At 52.1% G+C, this 22,697-nt stretch overlaps 1 protein-coding gene across 1 annotated transcript; it reads right to left on the bottom strand.

Moving 5' to 3' along the window:
• Positions 1–35: 35 nt before the first annotated feature.
• LOC141510148 (uncharacterized) lies at positions 36–22,323 on the bottom strand. The gene is made up of 5 exons (XM_074220157.1): positions 22,108–22,323; positions 21,789–21,868; positions 7,507–7,702; positions 6,970–7,068; positions 36–2,974 (listed from the first exon to the last, which is right to left on the bottom strand). The coding sequence occupies exons 1-5, from the start codon at positions 22,118–22,120 to the stop codon at positions 171–173; spliced, it is 3,192 nt and encodes a 1,063-aa protein (XP_074076258.1). The 5' UTR covers positions 22,121–22,323; the 3' UTR covers positions 36–170.
• Between the last annotated feature and the right edge of the window lie 374 nt (positions 22,324–22,697).

The following is a 22,697-nucleotide window of genomic DNA, read 5'->3' as shown; positions in this document are numbered from 1 at the left end:
ATCAAGTCATACACCAAGGTGGAGAGGCTATAAGGGAAGCTGGAAAAGGCTCATAGCCAGATTGGTTGCAGGATAAACTTTTTCAGCTAAAGCAACTATAAAAGAACTCCTACGTCATCCAGGAGTTGTCTGCACTAGCCTAGGCAGTACCCACTCTGACAAAATATCAATTATCTGATACTTCCTAAGGAATCAGGGAGTGCTGCAGGTGTTTCTGCATTCATGGCATCTATTAGCTTTTCACCAGCATGGATTATCTCTTGTTCATTTAAGGGTCGGATCTGGCTGAATGGTTTCCCGAATTCATCAGACCCAAAGGGTTTTTCTCCAATGTGGATTTTCTGATGTTTCCTAAGACTGCCATATCGGCTGAAGAGTTTCCCACATTCGTTACATCCAAAGGGTTTCTCACCAGTATGAAGTCTCTGATGATGAAAAAGAGATGACCTGTGGCTGAAGTTCTTCCCACATTCATTACATTCAAAGGGTTTCTCGCCAGCATGTGTTCTCTGATGTTCAGTGAGGTGTACCTTTTGGCTGAAGGCTCTCCCGCATTCATTGCATTCAAAGGGTTTCTCTCCAGCATGAATTCTCTGATGTTTCGTAAGGTTTCCTCTCTGGCTGAAGGATTTCCCGCATTCCTCACATTTAAAGGGTTTCTCCCCAGTGTGAATTCTTTGATGTTTTGTAAGGCTTCCACTCTGGCTGAAGACCTTCCCACATTCATTACATCCAAAGAGTTTCTCACCTGTGTGAATTCGCTGATGATAAAAAAGGGAGGTCCGATGGCTGAAGTTCTTCCCACACTGATTACATTCAAGGGGTTTCTCTCCAGCATGAATCCTCTGGTGTTCTGTAAGATGTCCCCTCTGGCTGAAGGCTTTACCACATTCATTGCATTCAAAGGGTTTCTCACCAGTGTGAATTCTCTTATGTGTGTTAAGATGTCCTCTCTGGCTAAAGACCTTCCCACATTCACTACACTCAAAAGGTTTCTCTCCAGTATGAATTTTCTGATGGACAGTAAGGCTCACCCTCCAGCTAAAGGCTTTCCCACATTCACTGCACTCAAAGGGTTTCTCCCCAGTGTGAATCCTTCTATGTGCATTAAGATGGGCCCTTTGGCCAAAGACTTTCCCACACTGATTACACTGAAAAAATTTCTCTCCATTATGGCTTCTCTGATGCAAAGCAAGGCGTGAATTGTTGCTGAAGGCTTTTCCACATTCGTTACACTCAAAGAGCTTCTCCCCTGCATGAATCCTCTGATGTTCAGTAAGATTCCCACTCTGGCTGAATGTTCTCCCACACTCATTACACTCAAAGGGCTTCTCTCCAGTGTGAATTCTCTGATGATAAAAAAGGGATGTTCTGTGGCTGAAGTTTTTCCCACATTCAGTACATTCAAGGGGCTTCTCTCCGGCATGAATTCTTCGATGTTCAGTCAGGCAGATCCTTTGGCTGAAAGCTCTCCCACATTCATTACACACAAAGGGTTTCTCTCCAGTATGAATTCTTTTGTGCGCATTGAGGTGGCCCCTCTGACTAAAGACTTTCCCACATTCATTACAGCCAAAGGGTTTTTCTCCAGTATGAATTCTTTGATGCACAATAAGGCGGACTCTCCAACTAAAGGCTTTGCCGCAATCATTGCACTTAAAGGGTTTTTCTTCAGTATGAGTTCTCTGATGTATAGCAAGACATGAGGTGTTGGTGAAGCTTTTTCCACATTCGTTGCATTCAAAAGGTTTTCCTCCACCATGAATTCTCTGATGTTTAGCAAGGTTTCCTCTCTGGCTAAAGGATTTCCCACATTCATTACATTCAAAAGGTTTCTCACCAGTGTGAATCCTCTGGTGTTTAGAGAGACTTCCACTGCGGCTGAAGACTTTCCCACATTCTTTACATGAAAAAGGTTTCTCCCCAGTATGAACCCTCTGATGATAAAATAGGGACGTCCGTTGACAGAAACTTTTCTCACATTCGGTACATTTAAAAGGTTTTTCTCCAGTATGACTCCTCTGATGTTCAGTGAGGCTTCCCCTTTGGCTGAAGGTCTTTCCACACTGACGACAATGGAAAGGTTTATCTCCAGCATGAATTCTCTGATGTTCAATAAGGCTGCCCCTCCGAATGAAGGCTTTCCCACACTCATTACACTGGAAGGGTTTCTCTCCGGAATGAATTTTTTGATGTACGGTAAGGTTTCCCCTTCGGCTGAAGGCTTTCCCACATTCATTACACTGAAAGGGTTTCTCTCCTGTATGAATTCTTTGATGTTTAGTAAAGTTGCCCTTGTGATTGAAGGACTTCCCACATTCATTACAATGAAAGAGCTTCTCTCCACCATGAATTCTTTTATGTTCATTAAAATAGCTTCTCTGACTAAAACTTTCCCCATTGTATTGAAAGGGTTCCTCTCCATTATTCATTATCTGATGATAAATAAGGGATGTCCCTGGGTTGAAGGTTTTCCCAAATTCATTAAATTCATAGGGTTTGTTTCCAGGATTTACAGGGTGGAATGGAAAAAGATCTGGGGGGTAATCAAAGGGCTTCTTCCATTTATTGTACTTACAATGTTTATTCTCTAAGGACATTCCATTATATAAAATTAGGTCTGAAAACTGATCAAAGTTGTTTCCCAGTGGATCATATTTAAAAAGATTTTGTCCTGAAGGACCTCTCTGTGGTGGAACAAAAAGTGACCCCAGATCAAAATCTCTCCCAAATGTATTATTTCCATGGATACTCATCTCATCAAAATTTTTCACATTAACAGTTTCTAGTTGACTATATTGATTCTCTTGGTTGGCTTTCTGCCTCTCTACCATGATGTCATATTCCCAGTCTTCTCCCATCTTAGAATCCCAGAAACCATCCTTTGTGAGTTTCTCATCAGATGTTTCCAGACAAATGATGTGCTGTGGAACTGAATCCAAGGTTTCACATTTAATCTCCTGATTAAGGGAATCTGAAAGAAACACATAAGTATCAATGTTCCCTGTTCTTTGTGGAGAAAATTCCATTAAGGAGAAAGATTATGAAGCTGAAAAAGGTAAGGAAAAACTCTGTTAATTCAATTCAATTCAATAAGAACTTACCAAACTCCTATGAAGGGGCATATGTGTATGTTCAAGATCCAAAGACAAAATGCAACAGAAACTGCTTTCAAAAAGCAGGGTTCAGTGGGCAGAGGAACATGAGAGCAACAACTCAGAGAAACTGGAAGCTCAAAGCTAGGTGAGAGGACAGTAACAACACCCACAGTTAGACCAATGAATTCAACTCCAGGATGTTGGAAGCACGTGCAGATGTTCTTAAAACGTCACGGCTGGTAATTGCTGGGGAAATGTCTGTGTTTTCAAATGGAGAAATCAACTAATTCTGGAAACTACAAACAGATCAACCTGCCACTGATCTCAAACCAAATTCAATAAGTGATCATCTGTGAGTATTCAGAAAAGATCTTACTAAGAACCCCCCATGGGTTCATGAAGAATATAATTATTAAAACCAAGTTAATTTCTTAAAGACTAATGCTGCAATTATCAAGGATGTGGCTGGAGGGATTAGTGAACTGGGAGAGAGGAATGAAGGAAATAATGAAATATCTACTATCTACATCTAGTATCTCATTTGATTCTTCTAACCATAAGGGAGCTGCCACTATTACCCCCCCTACACTTTATAAAAATAATGGGAAAAACTAACATTTACATATGAAACACTTACACTGTATAAATATGATCTCCTTTAATCCTCATAATAATTCCAGGAGGTAGGTGTTCTTATTGTTGTCATTTTACAGAGCAGGAAACTGAGGCAGTGAAGTGCTTTGGTCAGGGTCATACAGCTAGAGAAGTATGTTAGGCTGGATTTGAACTTGGGTCTTCCTGACTCTAGGCCCAGTGTTCTAACCATTGCAGCACCAGTTGCCCTAACCTTCTGCAACATAGCTCATAAAAAAGCCCTTAGCTAAATATTTCCAGACAAGATGGAAAAGTCTCAGATCGCAGGAATTATGGATTCCTGGAATTTGATTGAATCATGTTTTTTCCAGGAGTGGTGATGAATGGATTTTTTAGAGCCAAGCCTCAGGACAGGCAGTAAGGTGACCCTGTGACAAAAGGGCAACTCTGGACTGAGCAGAAGACCCACACGGGTCAAACCACACAGAGTAAGCTCCTACTGAGTGCCCAGTGCCATCGGTCAAGCATCCATAACTAGAGGCCTGGAGAAGTCACATACTTTCTCCAAGATTCTGAGGCTTATGAGGGTTATTCTTTGCTGCTTCATCTTCCATAAGATGAGTCAAGAATGCATTTGTGGGTGGGAGAGGGACTCGGAGTAAACAGATCCTGGGTTCAAGGCCTGTCATGCTGATCTCTGGGCAAGGAACAAAGCCTGAGGCACCTCAGGAGCCTAGAAGACTTGGAAGTTGAAGATCTCCATTGTCCAAGAAGCTTTGTAGCTAGGGGCCCCTACACTGGTGAAACCAATCTGGACTTCCCTCAAAGAGAGAATAAATTCTGAGTAGTGAAATGGGGACAACCATAACAATAGCTTGCATGTACACAGAGCTTTCTAGAAATGTTGTCTCACTGGAACTGCAAAAGAACACTGAGAGGCAGGTGCCATAATCACCCCACTATAATGATGAGGAAAGGGGGGGCTGGCAGAAATTGAATGACTTGCCTAGGGTCACACAGCCAGTTAAGTATCTGAGGTCCTATTTGAACTCAGGGCTTCTGGAATCCAGGTCTAGAGTTCTAGCCACTATATCACCAAGATCCCTAATACTGGTACTGATCTCACAGGGCTGTGAGGGAAAAGGGAGATCGCACACTTCACAGCTTTACAACCCTGAAAATGTTACAGAGATGTTGACTACCACCACCATCATCATCATCACCACTCTCATTACAACCATAATCCTTCACCACCATCACTACACTATCACCACCATTACCATCCCTATCATCACCATCATCAGTCATTATCACCATCATCATCACCACCACCTTCATCATCAGCACCATTATTACCAACATCACCACCACCACCACCACCACCACCACTACCATCAATCATCCTCATCAATACCACTACTATCACTATCATTACTACCCATATCATCACTACTATCATTACCAGAACTATCAACATCATTACCATCACCATAAATCCTGCTCATCACCACCCTCCCTCTTATATACCCTCATCTTTTGGGTAGCTGCTAGCTTCCATGTCCCTTCCTACATGCCACTTTCCTCCATCTCTGGTCCTGACAAACCCAGCTTCTGCTTCTCACCTTTATCACTTCATCTCCTATTTCCAAGCCCTGAGGCTGGTGAGCCCTCCTTCAGCTCTGCCTCACAGTCCTCTCTCCGTCTCTTCCCCTGCTATCAAGTAGCTACCAGACCAAGCTAGAGAAGAAAGCCTTGGGCAGAAGGGCCCCTGATGCCATCGACCTGAACCTGAATTGGACCTGCATCCTGGGAGGGCATCAGGCTTGAGACACCTTGGATGTCAGAAGGGCAGGCCATTAATATAATGTCATCTGAACCTCCAAGATCATGGAGAGGTTTAGGTGGAAAAACAAAGGGGGAGGGAGGAGTGGGATGGTCCACACATCTCCAGTAGTAGTGGGCGAGGACACATGTATCCACCACCTCTTCTTGCTAAGAGCCTCCCAGACTAGGTCTTGACCACCTGTGAGACAGGTCCTGCAGGACTATTTCCCCCATTTTTCAGATGAGAAAACTGAGGCTCAAGAAGGCAATGACTTGTCCCTAGCCAACTGTTGCCTACCTCGGCCTCCCTTCTCCCCCCAGCCCCCTCAACAAGTAATGACCAGAAAGGGAAGCATCCCTTTGCATAAACTAGCCCTGGGACCACTCCCCATTTGGGCCAGTACTGAGAGATCAAAGGACTCGTCCAGGGTCATGGTGTCAGAGGCAGAACTAGCTCCCACAAAAGCCTCAGGGCCTCTTGGGCCTGGAGGTCATCTAGGTTTTGACCTCCCCCTCTTGGGGTCTCCACAGCCCATCCTGTACAAGAACCTCAGTGTCCAATTTCTAGGTTTTTTTTTTTTTTAGGTTTTTGCCAGGCAAATGGGGTTAAGTGGCTTGCCCAAGGCCACACAGCTAGGCAATTACTAAGTGTCTGAGACCGGATTTGAACCTAGGTACTCCTGACTCCGGGGCTGGTGCTTTATCCACTACTCCACTTAGCCACCCCCTAGGTCTCATTGCTTGTCCCATCAGAGATGGGGAACCCACCTCCCGGGTTGTAAGGATGGGCCTTCATCTGTATGTCTGCACTTTCCTCAAGGAGCTACAAGAGTCTCGTGCGAGCCTAGGGAAGGATCTTTCTTCCTTCACCCAGTTGAGCCTCAGTTACAAGTGGGCCCAAAGTGAAGCCCTCTTGATTAGAGCACCTCTGGCCTGTCTGACTCTTCTACTGTTCCCAAGATGCCACAATGCCCCCAAGGGGCCACAATGCCCCCAAGGACTCAATGGGTACTGTCCTTCTCTGCCAGGAAAGCGTGGTGGTCCAGAGAGAGGAGTGACTCAAGGGCAGGGGGCTCAAGGGCAGTGGGCTTGGGTTCCAATTCCCTCCAAGTGCCTGCCTTGGATACTTTGTCAAGCCAGATGTCCTAGAAGGACGACTCCAGCATCCCATACCACTGAGCTGACCCTGATAGAGCATGGGGGAGGGGACTCCCTGGCTTTTGGAAGAGAACATCTCTGGAGGGGAAGCAAGACTAGAGTCCAGCCTGGTGAGAGATAGGTTGGGTGGTCTTCCCGTCTGCGGGGAAGGGGCAGCCAAAGGTGTCTAAGGGGGCCATGGCCTCCTATTCACCTGTGAGTCCTCCCTAGTGGAGGAGAGGCCTGGGGAAGAAAGCCCCATCCCAAGGACTATGAGGATGCCCCTGGCCCAGGCTACCTGCTGCCTGGCACTCACCTGGGCAAGTGCTTGTGGAAAATGCTGGCTGCTCAGCAAACAAAGGGACTTCCCCTCTCTCCAGCTGGGAGATGAGCTCTGGCTTGGCCACAGGAAGCCCTGAGGATGGAAAGGAGGAGAGGATTTATGTCAGCCAGCATCTCCTCAGAGGGATGCCCAGACAGATGAGGTGGACATCAGCAGACTGGTGCAGAGAGGGCTCTGGGAAGGATCGACTGGGTGGGTGGTCACACACTGCCCACCATCTCTGACCTGCCAAGGTCCCGGCACCCTCTGGAGGCCCAAGAAAGAGGCTGCCCCCTCCTACCCCAGGAGCAGGAGAAGCTCGCTGTGTCCATGTGAGATCCCAGGGCTGGGCTCATGGGGGGGGGGGTGCTTAGGCCCAGCTGGATAGGGTCCAGGACCTAGGCCATGCAGCCAAAGCTTCTCTGGAAAGAGGGGCAGGGACCGTCCCTGGCCCACTAGGTACTTAATTGATCTTTTTTCCTCCACTCTTTGCTGCAAAGACTGACCCCGGGACAGATACTGAGTCCTTACCCAGGAAGACGAGGTTCTCATAGTTCTCCAACATCACGTCCCGGTATAAGACCTTCTGGGCAGGATCCAGCTGTGCCCACTCCTCCTGCGTGAAGTCCACGGACACATCCTTGAATGTCACCGATTCCTGAAAGGCAGACCTGCTTGGACAGCGGAGCAGCCAGGGACTGGTCATCCCTGGGACCGCTGAGGAAACCTGGAGGCAGAAAGGTGTGGGGGTCACATTTCTGATGCCTTCGGCCACCATGGGCCCAGACCGAGGCCTGGGGGCAGCAGAGGCTGCTTACAAAGCCTCCACAAGGGTTTCAGCAATCCCCTCAAAGGTATGGGAGAGGGAAGCCAGCCTGGGTATTGCCCTGGGCAATGTCCCAGCTTTGCAGAAGGCTGGCCACAAGGGCCGCCTGTGGCCTTAGGGGTCTCAAATGACCCTGTTCAGGAAGATCTCCTTCAGGTCCCTGAGGGGGGAAGCATGACAGGGAACATTTGGGGGAGGTGACAGGTGAAACAAATAGTGTCACACATGAAGCCCAGTAAGTGGAGGGCGAGAGGCCCCAGCCAGGTCAGGGAGAGGCGGACACTCATCCACCCAAACCAGAGTCAGAATGGAGAACAGCTTCACCCTTCAAGATAAAATTCTGTTCTCCAGGGGATTCTCGGCAGGTGGGGAAGGTACGGGGGACCCTTTTCCTCACTGAGAATCTCGCATCTGTGATTTGCACAAATGTGGCTGGAGATTCAGCACCCCAACAGGGGGCGTGAACATGAGGACTGCTGCCTCCAGGGGAGTGGGCTTTCTCTGGCAGAAGCTGGCTGCCAGCCTTGAGGAGGGGACTCCTCCAGCCAGGGGCTGCCCTGGCCTGTCCTCTCGGATTCAACCATTTTTTTACATTTTGAAGGAAAAAATCTCTTTTATTACAATCCCTCTAACCCACAAAGTTCAAGATCTGGTCAGTACCATTGATCCAGATCCATTCTCAACTATGTAAAAAACCTGGACTGTAACCTCACCAAGTCCAGCTTCCATGGATGTTCTGGGACCCAAAGTCAACTGAGAAGGACAGGAAGAGCAGGCTGTGGATCCTGCCCTCAAGACTAGGCCTGGGAGTCCCGGTGGGGGCAGGCCAGTCACCCCCAGGCTAGGCTGGCCGGGCTATGGGAATTGGGAGACAAATCCAACCATCACCAGCCAAAGCCCCACCTCCTCAGGAAGACTCAAGGACTCCAAATCCTAGAGCTGAAGGTCCTGATGGGGGCGGGGGGATAGGGAGAGGACCTTCCCTGGGGCTGGCTCCCTCACTAGAAGAGGAACCTCTGGGGAGCAGGGCTTGGCTTAGCACACAGTAAGCACTTAATACATCCTTCACTCATTCATCCATTTGGTCAGTCACTAAGCATTTATCAAGTACCACTACACTAAGCTCTAGGAGTACCTGCATTCAAGGGGCTCCCTATATAACAGGGTGACAACAAACAAACCCCTATGGTCAGACACACTACAAACAGAGTCCAGATGGAGGTCAGCGACAGAGAGAGGAGAAAGGTAGAGGCATGAAGGCTCTGAAGGCCAAGCCCAGAACTTTGCATTTGATTCTGGAGTTTACTGAGCCAGGGTCGGACCTGTGTTTCCACAGCCAGGAGGCCAGACTGGCATGAGGTGGGGAGGAGGTCCAAAGCCTTGGGCTGAGACCCCATGGGAGGCAGGAGGGTTCAGAGTTGATGGAGGGCTCACTAAGAGCTAAACATGAGAATCCATGTTTCTGTGGTACTTCCCTGGGCCACTTCCTGTTTCACAGGTGCATCATCCCCACGGGGTCATTGGTCCTCTGAAAACAAAGGACTGTGTCCTAACCTGGACCTGTGCAACCACACAAGGACAAGGTTACTACAAGGCTCATTTTACAGGGAAGGTAACTGAGGCAGGCAGAGATGAAGTGACTGGCCCAGGGTCAGACAGTGATGGATTTGAACACAGGTCTTAAACTCAGGTCCAGGGCACCATCCTCTGGCTGCTGTCTGGTTCATGATTTCCAGTCTGAAGAAAGTCACAGCAAAGACGTGATCACTGAATGTACTGAAGCTGATGAGGCATCGGGGGAAAGGGGGGCAAGTTAGGGAACACCCTGAGGCTGACCACAGGACAGCCAGTAGGAAGGATAGCCCTCTGTGCCATGAACCAGGTGCAGGAGGGGTTGACGGGGAGCCAGAGGCCCAGTCCTGTGGTCAGACAGGTGGGCAGGGGACCAGGAACCAGGAAGACAAAGTGAGCTGATGGTGTAGACAGACAGTAGGGAACAGCATGCCAAGGTTTGGCTGGTAGGACATGGAGGGGGAGAAGCAAAGGGGGGGGATAGGGGCAAAGCAAATGAGGAGCTTCTTGGCCCTTCAATGTGACATGGCAGCCAGGGGAGGAAGAAAGAGACTGGGGACAAACACAAAGCACAGGGCAGACAGAAATAACTCAGGGGCTAAAAACCCAGTCAGTAGGGCCTGGGCCGGCAAGGCCAAGAAGGAGGCTCCTGGGAGGGGGGCAGAGAAGCAACAGGGCAGCTCTCGAATCCCTTGTCACCATTTCATCTGCCTCAGAGAGGTCAAGGCTGGTCAGACTGAGCTCTGGGGGAGAGCCAGCCATTGATCACCGGAGCCCTGGGGCTCGAGGGGAAAGGAGAAGGCTAGGCTCCTGGGGGGGGGGGGGCAGGACCTCCCTGGGATCTCCAGCACCTCAGCCCAGGTCTGACACGCAGAAGGGCTCAAGAAATGCTTCTTCAGTTTGAGTCCCCTTCCTAACTGGTGGCCCTGGGTAAATCCCTGAACCTTTCCCAGCCTCAGCTTCCCCTTCTTTCCAGGGTGATGTGGACAGAACACCCACCTTTAGTGAAACACCACCTCAGTGCCAGACAGTGCGCTCAGGCACACTGCCAGAGCGGGAGGCACCGACACAAGACTGCTAGTCTGGTCAGGCGCCACGTGGACAGCAGCACCATGGGGGGGCGGGGGGCAGAGTCAGAGTCCAGGGCATTGGGAGAGATGTAGTCTTGTCCATCAGTACAGTGGGGCTGGCCACTGACCTGAGGGTGGGCCAGTCTATGCAACCACATCTGCCTTCAAACCCCAGTGTGGGGTGGGGGTGGGGGGGTCAGCAGAAGGAACTGGAGCAGAGCAGACTTGGGGCCAACACAATGCCCCCGAAGTATCCGAGGAACTATCCTGGGGAGGTCACCAAGGGGCCAAAAGCAGCTGGAGAAAGCTCCCCTCAGTTTGAGGGCACTCCTGCCAGGGGGGACACACATGCAGTAGCCAGGGTTACTTTTGGGTGGGTTTTCAGTACAGAGAAGGGGTGGATGGGAGAAAAGCTCTGCATGTGGAAGAAGAAAATCTGAGTTTCAATCCAGTCAATTCAGACCCTTAACTAACTGGGTGACCCTGGCAAGTCTCCTGCCTTTGCCTGCCTCAGGTTTCTCATCTTCCCCATCTCCCAGGGTGGTGAGGACCCCTTGAGATAGAGGTGGCGAAGGGCTTCATCAGGCACACTGGACAAGCTATGTAATGCCAGCTATTACTATGATTGCTTTCACTGAGTTGCTTCCTATCATGCCTGACTCTGTGACCCCATCTGGGGGTTTCTTGGCAGATGCAGGAGTGATTTGCCAATTCTTTCTCTGCCTCTCTTTACAGAGGAGGAAACCAAGACAGAGTGAAGTGACTTGCCCAGGTTCACATGGGAATAAGTATCTGAGGCTGGATTGGAACTCAGGTCTTCCTCACTCCAGGCCCAGCACTCTATCCACTGCTCTGCCTAGTTGTCTATTACTACTGTGAAATGCTAATTTTTAAAAAATAAATTTGTGGGGTCAGAGCTAGGGGAATCCCCTAGTCATTCCTATTACAGCTTGTTGGATGCAGCCTTGTCTGTTCTCATTGGAGGCCCTTCAGGAAAGAAGGGACGGAGGATGCTTGGCCAGCCTCCGGTGGGGGAGGAAGTCTTGTCTGAGCTCCCCCCACCCAGCCCTGAAGTTGGCCTGGGACATGCTGAGCTTGAAAGGGAAGGGGCCACCAGAGGCTGGGACATGGGAGGAGCAAGCATCCCCAAGGGAGAGGGATAGCTGAAGGGTCTGGGAGGACAGGACTAGGGGAAGAAAGGAAGGGGTTGGTCCAGGCCTGGAAACAAGGGCCCCATCTGTTCTGGGAGAGGAGGATCAGGACGTTCGTTGTAGGTAATGTGGCCTTGGGTCTGGTAGCTGGGAGGGCCTGGCAGAGATAAGAGGATAAAATGGAATCTGCCTTGTTCCGGGGCCCACCAAGGTCACTCATTAGGGTTAGGCCCCCAGTCTCCCTCCTAGACAATCCAAGGAGTTTTCTGCCTGGCCTCTGCTCCCCTGGCCTCCAAAATGCCATGCCAACTCCTACTCACTAAACCGTGAATGTGGTGTGAATGAATGTGAAGACATTAAGTGCCAAGCCTGAGGAAAGGGTAGGGATGATAACCTGGTTCATTTTCCAGTGGGGGAAACAAGTCCAGGGAAAGTGTCCCCTGCCATGGTCCTTGGGGGGCAGCAGCAATGCCAATAGCAAGGTCTCTTCCTTCATCTTCTTGCCACTGACAAGATCCCAGCTCTCTCTGATACTGAGTCACCCAACAGGGATTAGAATGTGGATAACAAGGGCTCTCCTTCCTGCGGCCTCAGGCTGCAGACACCCTTGGGTTCAAGGTCCTGGCCTGTTTCCATCAGGTCTGAGGGGACACAGGGGCTGGGGTGAGGGCCCTCAGTTGACTGGGCTGGGCTGGCCTGCCTGCCCTGCCCAGAGGTGCAGGTGGTAAGTAGAAGATCCTTCTCTGGAGGCTAGAAAGGCCTGACAGCAAGGAGACTACTGCCCCTCTCTCCCACTCCAATCCAATGCATCACCATCCTGGTGTCATGGTCTTCTTCAAGAACGAAGGACAAACATCATTGATACGAGGCGTGGAGGATGGTGAAACCCTTCTCCAAGATGGCTGGAGGGGCCCCGAGCTGCACATGCCTGACACAGGAGGGGCTGTCTAATCACTAGTCTCTTCCTGTTATCTCCTCTGTTCAACAGCAGAATTCTCCTCTCTTGAGCTAAATGGGTGCTCCCATTAACTCCTGCTTCTATTCTTCCATCTCTGTCCCAGCCCTCCTCATCCTAGCAGTCTGCCTTCTGCAGGAGGCCTCTCCTATCCCTGGAATCCCTTGGCTTCTTGGATACTACTCAACCTACAATCACCTGGAGATGCAAATGGTACCTCCCTAAGAGAAAAGCCTTATCTGGCTTTTGTCTCTCAAGCCCTAGCCCTCACAGGATGTGACTGCCACCTCCTCCCAGCCTTCTCTCTCCCAGTGCCCCTCACCCCTCCTAAACCCATTCTATCCTCAGGAGATCTCCAGTCCGTCCATTCCTCATGACTGGACCCAGCTACCACCCCCATCTGTCTGGCTCCACTCACATCCCTTCCCAATCATGCCCTCACAGTAAACCAGGTCAGTATACAAAACCTTACTAGAAGGCCTACTGTGTTACAAGGGATAAAAATGCAAACTATATAGCTCCAACCCTCAGGAGGTTCATATTTAAATGGGGAAAGGTAAGTGCTTACAAAGAGAAGCTGGATGGAAGAGAGTGGAAGGTCCCCAGGAGGGGACAAGGCTGCTAGAGAAAGCAGAGAAGTACAGAGAATGGGTGAGGTGAGGAGTAAAGAGAATCCCCTGGAAAGAGATGATCCAAGCTAGAGCTTGGTGGCAACCTCACCACTCCTCACCACTCACCAGGGGAGGGAAACTGTCAGAGACGTAAACTCTATACAGAGAGTAGAAAGTGGAAAGTATTACAGCTGTGGCGATAGGAAATGCCTTTGGCAGAAGAGATTTGGGCTGAATCTTGTAGACAGTGAGGGAAGTGAAGGGTAGAGATAAGGAGGGAGCATTCCACGAAGGAGACAAAAAGGCCCAGTGAAGAATATGGTGCTCTATAACTGCAAGGAGGCAGGATTGCTTATTACCATTAAGGCCCCCACCCCCACCTTCCCAGTTGCTCAGCTCCTAGTCTGGTGGTCACCTTGGCCTCGCTCTCTCTCACCCACAGACCCAAGGTCATGCTAAGGCCGATCAATTTCACCTCTGCTGCATCTCTGGTCCCTTTCACCTCCCCCATCTCTGGTGCATTTAACCTCCCACATCTCTGGCCCGTTTCACCTCCCGGGTCTGTTTCGTGGCATCTCAGTCCGTTTCACCTCTGCCTCCCCATCTCGGTCCCTTTCATCTTTCCCCATTTCTCCTCTTTCTCCTCTGATCCTGCCTCCACCCTGGACTATGACATGGCTGCTGGGGATTGTGCTTGCCTCCAACCTCTCCACAAAATGATTTTTCTAAAGCCCACATCCGATCATGTCAGCCCCCTGCCTCAATACCCTCCAGTGGCTTCCAGTCATCCATGATCCAATACAAAATGCTCTGCTTGACCTTCAAAGCCTTTCATGATTCAGCCTCTGGGCTATGTCCATCTCTCAGTCCTGAGCATTCTCTCTGACTCTCCCTGAGGCCTGGAAGGTTCTTCCTCCTCCACCTTGACTATTGACCTCCCTTGGTTTCTCTTAAGATCCATCTAAGACCCTCACCCCTCATATCCAAGATTTTCCCTCTATTCATTACCTCCTGTTTTGTCCTACAGACCTTTTAGCTCCAAGGTATTTAAGTACCAATCTCCTTGCTTGGATTGTATGCTTCTCAAAGCAGGGATGCTTATTCCTCACAAGTCAGTGCCTGGCACCTAGCAGGCCCAGATTTGATGGTTACTGGAAGGGCAGGAGGGGGCCAGGCTTGGAAGGGCTTAGATGACAAACAGAGGACTTCTGAGGGAGCCTTAGATTTTCAGGGGAGAGATGGCTCCTGTAATAGCCTAGCAGCTGGCTGTGAGAAGACCTGGGACCCTTAGCGGGGTGCAGTGGGCTAGTTCAGCTGACTAGATCCCTCGTCCCATTCACCTTGGCTCCTCTTCCCAAGCCGCTGAGGAGGGATGAAGATACCCCAACGTGGGACAGACCTGTATGTCCTCAGACCTTAGCCAGACAAGCCTTTCATACTTTCCAAACCTCCTCTCCTCTTCTCCCCCACCTTGCTTCTCCTTCAGACTGGATGTTGTGCCTGAGAAAAGTGAAGTGGTCATTTGCTGAGGACCTCCCTTCTCTCCATGTCTTACAGTTCTCCTATGGGCACTATCTTCTCTTCCACAGACCTCCCTCTTTTCTCATCTTCAGCTGCTACAAGTCTGTCAGTCTCTGCTGTCCTTCACACATTCCCTCAACTCATGTCCTTGGAGAAGTTGTCTAGTCCCTTTTCCTTTCTCCCTAATTCTCTTCTCAATTAGTGGAAGCCTGGCCTCCAGCCTCAGTCCTCTACTGACAGGCTTTCTTTGTTCTGGTCCACCCACTTCCCCCGGCACCTCCCCAGGGCTCTTTCCTGAAGTCTCCCTCTCTCCTACCAGGGAGCTCCACCTTATCATGTTCAGAAGGAAGATGAGCAGGTCCCTTAAGATCGATGTATCTAAGGCAGAACTCAACCCATTTCCCCCATTCATATGGGACACGTACACGTCCCACCTCCAAGCCTTTGCCCTGGCTGTGCCCATGCCTGGAACAGCTCCTGGAATTCCTGCTTTCTTTCAAGACTCAGTTCACTGCCACCTGCTGCATAAAGCCCCTGGAGATCAACCCAGCAGGCCTAGGTCTTTTGTACACCTCTCTGTACCTATGCTGTCAACTCCCTGGAAGGTAAGCTCCTTAAGAACAAGAGTTGTTGAGCCAAGTTCTAATCCAGCTTCAGATACTGAGTGGCCCTGAGTAGGTCACCTGAACACTTGGTGACTCAGTATCCTTCTCAGTAAAATAGGGGTCCAATGGCATCTTGATCTCAAGAGTTGTGGGGAGAACCCAGTGAAAGAAATGTCTATAATGCACTTTAGTCACCCTCACGCTTGAAGAAAACTCTCGCTATTCCTACAACAATAACAGAATTGAATGAGCAGCTGCTCTGTACCACACAGAGGGCTGAGCTCTGGGGAGCGGGGGAGGGGGTGAAAAGAAGACAAAACTCAACAGCTAGCTCCTGCTCTCCGCGAATTTCTAGTCCATTGGGGAGACAAACTGCCCACCTGGTGAGGGTGGGGTTAGAGAAGGGAGGGAACCATAGCTGGGATTTAAAGGAGATCAGGGTGGGGGAGGAGCAATTGGCATGTGCAAAGGTCCAAGTCTGAGGACTGATTATTCAGAGAGACAGAGGGCATCAAGGAAGGCCAGCCAAGGTCAAGAAGAGGAGGCAGGTGATGAAGAGCTAGGTTATTTCTGGCGGGGAGAGGGGAACTGGTGGCTGAATGACAGATGGGAGACAGCAGACCCCTCAATCCTTACCACATCAGGCTTCCCTGTTCCAAGGATCTGCTGATCACTAGTCCAGGGGTGAGGGCATAGCCGCAGGAACTAGTCCTGTCCAGGACGACACCAAATCCCCGGCCCTGGGGTGTGACCAACAGGATGATGCCACCTAGCCCTGTCCATCAACAGAGGCAGGAACCCCCTGGGTACTGTGCCTCTGGCCCCAGTGAGCGATGCTGGTGCCTGCAAGGCCAGCAGTGGATCTGGGCTGGTTGTGTGAGTCCAGGTTTCCAGGTCAAGGAGCCCGGCAGTGCTGCCTGAAGGATAGTGTCGATGAGCCCTCACCACTCCTTGGTGGGTTAGGGTTTTCTAAAGGCCCTCATGGTACAAAAGAGAAAACTTAAACTCACAGATGGTTCTAGGAAATGCCCATGGTCCTGCAGCCAGGTGGGACTTGAACCCTAGCCTTTCTGCCTCTAATTTTAGAGAGTAAGTGGGAGGGAAAGAGAGCAGAGAGTGCTCTGGGACACCACATCTATGTTGGGGCTGGTGGGAGGAGAGTTCCCTGAGCCTCAGGGAGGGCAGAGATGGCAGCAAAGACACACTAAGGCAGAAACAAAGTGAAGTTGAAAAGTTGTCCTGGGTGGCCCACAGGCCTCTGGGTCTAATCGGGCCCTGCCCACCAACAAGCAGATCTGTGTCAGAAAAGCAGGCTTATTCTGCAGTCATGAGAAAGCAGAGGAGAAAATGGCGCCTTCCCCAGAGGCAGCTCAGGTTAAAGCCCAGAAGAATCTGTGTGGCAAAGTTAATCCTGATTATCAATGAACCACAAGAAGGACCCAAGGCCCTCCTGGCTAGTTTCAGAAAAAAAAAGGTGAGCACAAGGTGACTCAACAGCCCCAACATCAGAAATCTAAGCACATGACTAACCAGATCCATTCAAAACAACTAAGGAATAAAAAGTCTGGGAAGAAGAAAGAAGGACCACCAAAGGATAAAAAGGGAGACGGAGATTTAAGGTGAACTAAAGGAATGAGGAGGAGGGAAGGGACTGGCACCTATAAGGAGTGCCTGACTGCTCCTTCCTTCCAGGACTGAGGAAGATCTGAGACAGGACACAGCCCCCCCCAAGGGAAAGGTTCAAGACCCCATTAGTGCTCCAGTCAATGGAGAAACACTTCCCAGGGCATCAGAAGCCCTACCCTCTGAATGTCCATAATCCCTTGTGGAAGCAATCACGGCCGGTGTCAGGACAGTGGAGAGACCCAAGGGGGAGAGGAAGAAAGTGACACACAACAAGATGGACAAGTGCCATGGATCCAGTTGCCCGTCCTGGGTGGGGAGAGCTACAAACACATCCATGCCCCTCGGGTGGGGAAGAGTAAGTCCCCAAAGCCAACATGTCCCACCTATCACAGAAAGCCAGAGGTGGGGCTGGGGGCTCCCCCTGAGCTCAACCAGGTCCATAGAGCTGGGGATGGACACACAGATGGAGTGAAAGCTAAAGGTTTAACACATTAAGTGAAGTCACAAGGGCAGAAAGAGGAGGGTCAGCTTTTCAACGCACTTGGAGCCCAACTAATTGCATGTGTGGGCAAGGAAGGCAGGCCAGAGGCAGCTGGGTGTGGAGCCTACCTGCTGCCCCTCCCAACTAGCCAGGGAGAGGGGACTAGGTCAGGGTCCCTCACTGTGGAGTGTCTGAGGCTGCCTGTGGCCCACCCAGAGACCCCTTGTGAGGGGAGACCCCCATCCCCAAACAATATCATCCCCCAAACTCTCCAGGATTTAATGGCCTGGCACACTGCTTTACCATGTGTGTATGTGCACTTGTCTCTTGCCTCCATTTTCCCCCCTTGCCTACACACACACACAGCCCCTACAAATTGTGCAAGGAAAATGTGGGAGGTGAAGAATCTTAGGAACAGTGGTGGGGCTCAAGGTGAGGAGGCACCATTGTGATGGGGGGGGGAGCGAGAAAGCCCCCAGGATGTCTTTGGAGCTTTCCCAGGGTTTTCATGGAGCCAACCCCTGAATTGAGGATTTCCAATCTTATTCCATGTTCTCCCAGACCCCATGTCCCCATGGGGGGAATGCCTCCAAAAATGGGGGGGAAGTCATAGCACTACCAAGGTTAAAATGGTTCATTTTCAAGTTTCAAGTATTTAATCTTTTTAAACTACTCCCTGACCCTCTGTACCCTCAGATCTTAGAGGATATGGGTTAATGGTCTCCCTGGCATTGCCTGGCTCCAGGCAGCTCCAGAACCCTGGACCAATCTGCAATGTGAGTGCAAGCTGGGGCAGCAGAATGCAATGACAAGTGGCAAGAAGCTGAAATCTAAACCCAGGAAAGCCCCCACCTCTGGGAGGGCAGCTAGCTGGTGTCCAGGGCACTGTCCTCTAGCTGCTAGGAGGTGCTGGGGATGCCTCAGTTGCCCCTTTATTTTTCTGGGCCAGGCTAGAATTGAGATCCAAGGGGCTAGAGACCCAACAGAGCAGCGGGGGGGAGGAGACCCCAGAGACCTGGCTCCCCCCCCCCCCGCCGCTCTATCCAGAAGTTTCCAGAGTGATCCCTAAGCAATCAAGGACATGTAAGATGTGACATGATCACAACCAGACTCAACAGACTGAGGGAGGTGGGGGGGGGGCAAAGGGGGAGAAGGGGATCTGTGCTCATGCTGCAGAAATAGGGGGGGGGGAGCCAAGGCTGGACAAACAGGTGGGGGCAAAGAGATGATCTGGGGGTGGGGCAAGAAGCCCCTTGTCCCTAGAGTGGCTGAGCCCAAATCCTGGGGGACCATGGAGAAGGGCTGCAATCAGCTGAGAGGAGGGAAAACCACTCTGAGGTACACAGGGAGTTGCCCTATTTGCTGGAGAAGCCATGCCCGGGAGGAGAAGCAAAAATAAAGACCAAGTGATACCCCAATTCAGATCTTCCTGCCTGACACCAGAGGTAACCAAGGTCAGCCGGGGGGGAGGGGCTCCTGGGCCCAGACCGCCCTGGTCCCATCCTCCAGGATGCTGTGGTCTGGAGCAATTGTCTTTTCCTTCTCTCCCCAGCCCATGTCTAGGCACAGCCCAAGGCTCTGACCCTTGGCTTCTCTCCAACCCCAGGCTCCCTGCCATCCTCCTCGGGTACCTATGGGCATTTCTGCCCCCACAGGCAAGGCCACCAGGCCTTGGAGGCTGTGACTGTGACACCTGGCTGGAGAGGTAGTACAGCTGACCCCAAGGATGTGGACTCAGCAATTTGGGGGAGTCCTGTGCGACCCTGAGGATAGTGGGAGCACCCCCCCACATCCTCAGCCTCACCAGGCTCCACCTGCTGCTGTCCAGGATTTTGTCTCAGACCCCATGGGCCTGAGCCCAAGGGCTGGCACATAGTGGGTACCTAAGAAACATTGATGAACAATGACCGGTTCTTCCGCTTTGGTGGATCCAGACCCCCATAGTGGGGGAAGCCCAGTCCTCTCTAAACATAGGCTTTGAGGGTGCAGCCAAGATGGCAGAGCCAAGAGAGGGGAGAATGCTCCCACATTCCCCTCTGAAAAGCTTTCAAATAATGCCTCAAATGAAATTCAGGAGGATCAATACCAGGCCAGGGGAGAGGCTGGGCCAGCAGGCTGGGGGCTGGCTGGTGCACAGGTGGGCTTGGAAATGGTGGCAGCAGCTTTCTCATCCAAGGGGTGCTGAGGGGGTCAGATGCCTGGCCAGGAAGAGTTCACAAGGAATCTGAGCTGGCACCGGAAACAGACTCTGGGCTGAGTGGGGCACCTGTGGTCAGGCACTCTTGGGTCAACACCAGAGTAACCACATCTCTCCCTTAGCACCCAGACCTTAGGGGAGGACAGAGGTTAATGGTTTCCCTGGCACTGCCTGGCTCCAGGCAGCTCCAGACCCCTGGAGTGCCCCCAGATCAAGCAGGAGAGGGGGGGAGGGTGGCGGTGTACATGCAATGCACACCTCCCAGGAGGGGAACAGAGCCCAACTTTACATAAAATTTAATGTCCAAAAAGGAAGACTAGAACACGGATCCCCCAACAATAAAAACACAACCCAACCATCAAAAGCTACTCTGGTGAACAAGATTAAGACTCAATCTTGGGGGGCAGTTCAGTGGAGCAGTGGATAGGGCACCAGCCCTGGAGTCAGGAGGTCCTGAGTTCAAATCTGCCCTTAATAATCACCTAGCTGTGTGACCTTGGACAAGTCCTTTAACCCCAATGCCTTGCAAAACCCTAAAAAAAAGACTCACTCTTGGAGTAAAGCCTCAAAAAAAAATGTTCATTGGACACAAGCCCAAAAAGAGTTCCTAGGAGAGCTAAAGAAAGCAAAGAGGAACAGAAGAAAACTTGGAAAAGAAACAAAAGTGATGAAAGAAAAGAGACACAAAAATGTCTTTTTTTTTTTTAAGAAAATGCCATCTTGGGGTGGCTAGGTGGTGCAGTGGATAAAGCACGGGCCTTGGAGTCAGAAATACCTGGGTTCAAATCCAGTCTCAAACACTAGCTGTGTGGCCTTGGGCAAGCCACTTAACCCCATTTGCCTTGCAAAAAAACCTAAAAACACAATGCCATCTCAAAAACCAGAACTGGGCAAGTTTGGGGAAGCTGAGTCCACAAGAGACCAAGAAATCAGAAAACAGTCAATAGAATGAAAAAACCTGAAGAAAACAGGACTATCTGATCAGAAAAACAAATGACCCAGAAAACAGGCCCCAGAATGGGAAGGGAGTGAGCTGTGCCATGGGAACACGGCACACAGTAACATCAGTACTATGTGATGATTAACTCTGAGGAACTTGGCTCCTCTCTGCCAGATGGCGATCAAAGATGACTCCCAAAGAACAGTGATGGGAAATGCCATCCCCATACAGAGAAAGCGCCCTGAGCCTGGACGCAGCACAGAGCCCTCGACAGAGCCCTTTTAAAACTTTGTTTCATGTCACTTTCCCCCCAGTTCTGATTCTTCTTTCACAACAGGACCCATATTTGTCCTTTGTCCTCAAAGAAGACCATGACGTGGGGGGGGGGGGGGACTGGACCCAGGCAAGTACATGGATAGGAAGTGACTTGAGGGGTGGGGCCGGGCTAAGCCTCCAGTCCCACTGTCTCCTCCAGAATCATCTGGGTCCAGGGGCCAGAGATGGATCAGGAGGACTGGAAGAGGCCCTGGATGGGAGGGTGAAGTGACCTGCCCAAGGTCACTCAGCTAGAAAGCTTCAAGTGTCTGAGGCTGGATTTGAACTCCCATCCTGACCCCAAGGTTACTGCGCCATCTAGTTGCCAAGCACCCAAGGCCTTCTCCAGTCATCCTGATGCATCTCTGGCCCCTGGACCAGCACGGCCCTCCTGAGGCCCCCTCCTCAAATCCAGTTCATGTGCTTGTTCAGGCAACATGACCAATTCCTTGTGGTCATGGCAGAGGGGGAGGGAAAAACACCTGGAACGATCTTTGCGTGTAAGAGATAAAATAAAATCACAGTGAAGGCCAGATCAAGGGGGGAGAGAACCGAAGCCCACCGCCTCGCCCTGCCAGCCTGGGGGACGGGAAGCTCACTCTCTGGAACCCTAGATTGGAGGGGAGCTATCTCCCCGCTGGTGAATGGGGGTGGGGGGAGAAAAGGGAGGCAGCCTGCGGGGCTTCCCCTGTATTGCCCCCCTTCTCAATGGGGTTGGGGGTGAGAACTCCCAATTTTGAAAAAGAACGTGAAAAGCCAAGCCAGGTCCTTGGAGTCGGTGCCCGGGGACCCTCTGCAGACACTGGGTCCCCTCTGGAGGGGAGGGCCAACCCACGGGGGACCGGCCACCGGGCCCAGGGAAGCGGCGGGGCTGATCCCGGCCACCCTCGGGGGCGCCTCGGACCCCTGCCCACCCGAGCCCCCACGACAAGCGGGCACCGACCTGGAGAGCGGCTGCCGGCGCGTCCGGGGCCTCCCTGGCGCTCCTCTCCTCACAGAAGGGCGAGTCTTGGGGGGGCAGAGCTGGGGAGAGAAGACGGCGCTGGGGGGGCTCCGGGGGGGCTCCGGGGCCCCGCCCCCCTCCGCGAAGCCCCCCCCCCAGGAGGGGCGGCCCGTGTGCGGGGGCGCCGGGTGCTGAGGCCTGGCCGGCCGGGCCGGACCCCCTCTGGCCGCTCCTCCTGCCCTTCCGCCGGTTCCCAGAGCCGGGGGGGCCCCGTCGGGGACCCCCGAGGCCTCTCTCCCTGCCCTCGGGCCCCGCTCACCTGGGTCCTCCATGGTCGCCCCCGCCGGACGGCTCGGCCGAGTCTTCTCCCTGCAGGGCGGGGGGCGTCAAGGAAGGAGCCGGGGCCGCGGGGACCCCGGGCTCTGGGGGGCGGGGGGGAGGGGCCGGGGGCGGGGCCGGGGGGAGGGGGCGGCCGAGAGGCAGCGTCCGGCCGCGGCCAGGTCTGGGCCTCCGGCTCCTGCGCCGGCGGCTCCTCCGCCCCCGCCCTGCGGGCCGACTGCGCCTGCGCACCCCCACCCCCGAACCACTACTCCCGCCGCGCACCGCGGCCGCCACACTCTCAGAAGAACAAAGGCCTGAGCGCCGCAGGGGGCACTGCGCTTGCGCAGAACGGGGCCCCGAACTACAACTCCCACAAGGCCCAGGGGCGCCGAGGGGCCGCCGCGGCACTCGCCGGACAAAAGCCTTAGGGCGGCGCCCGACTCGGACTGGGCTTGCGTACTTTTCCTCCCCCCACCCCCTCTCCAACTACACTTCCCAGGGTCCCACGACGCACCGCCCTCGAGGGCGCTCACGGGACAAAAGTCTCCAGAGGGCGGGCCTCGGGAAGGAATGCGCCTGCGCCGAGCA

Source organism: Macrotis lagotis, chromosome 1, assembly GCF_037893015.1.
Source record: "Macrotis lagotis isolate mMagLag1 chromosome 1, bilby.v1.9.chrom.fasta, whole genome shotgun sequence".
NCBI classification, from domain to species: Eukaryota; Metazoa; Chordata; class Mammalia; order Peramelemorphia; family Peramelidae; genus Macrotis; species Macrotis lagotis.
This window is presented reverse-complemented; position numbering and strand designations above follow the sequence as displayed.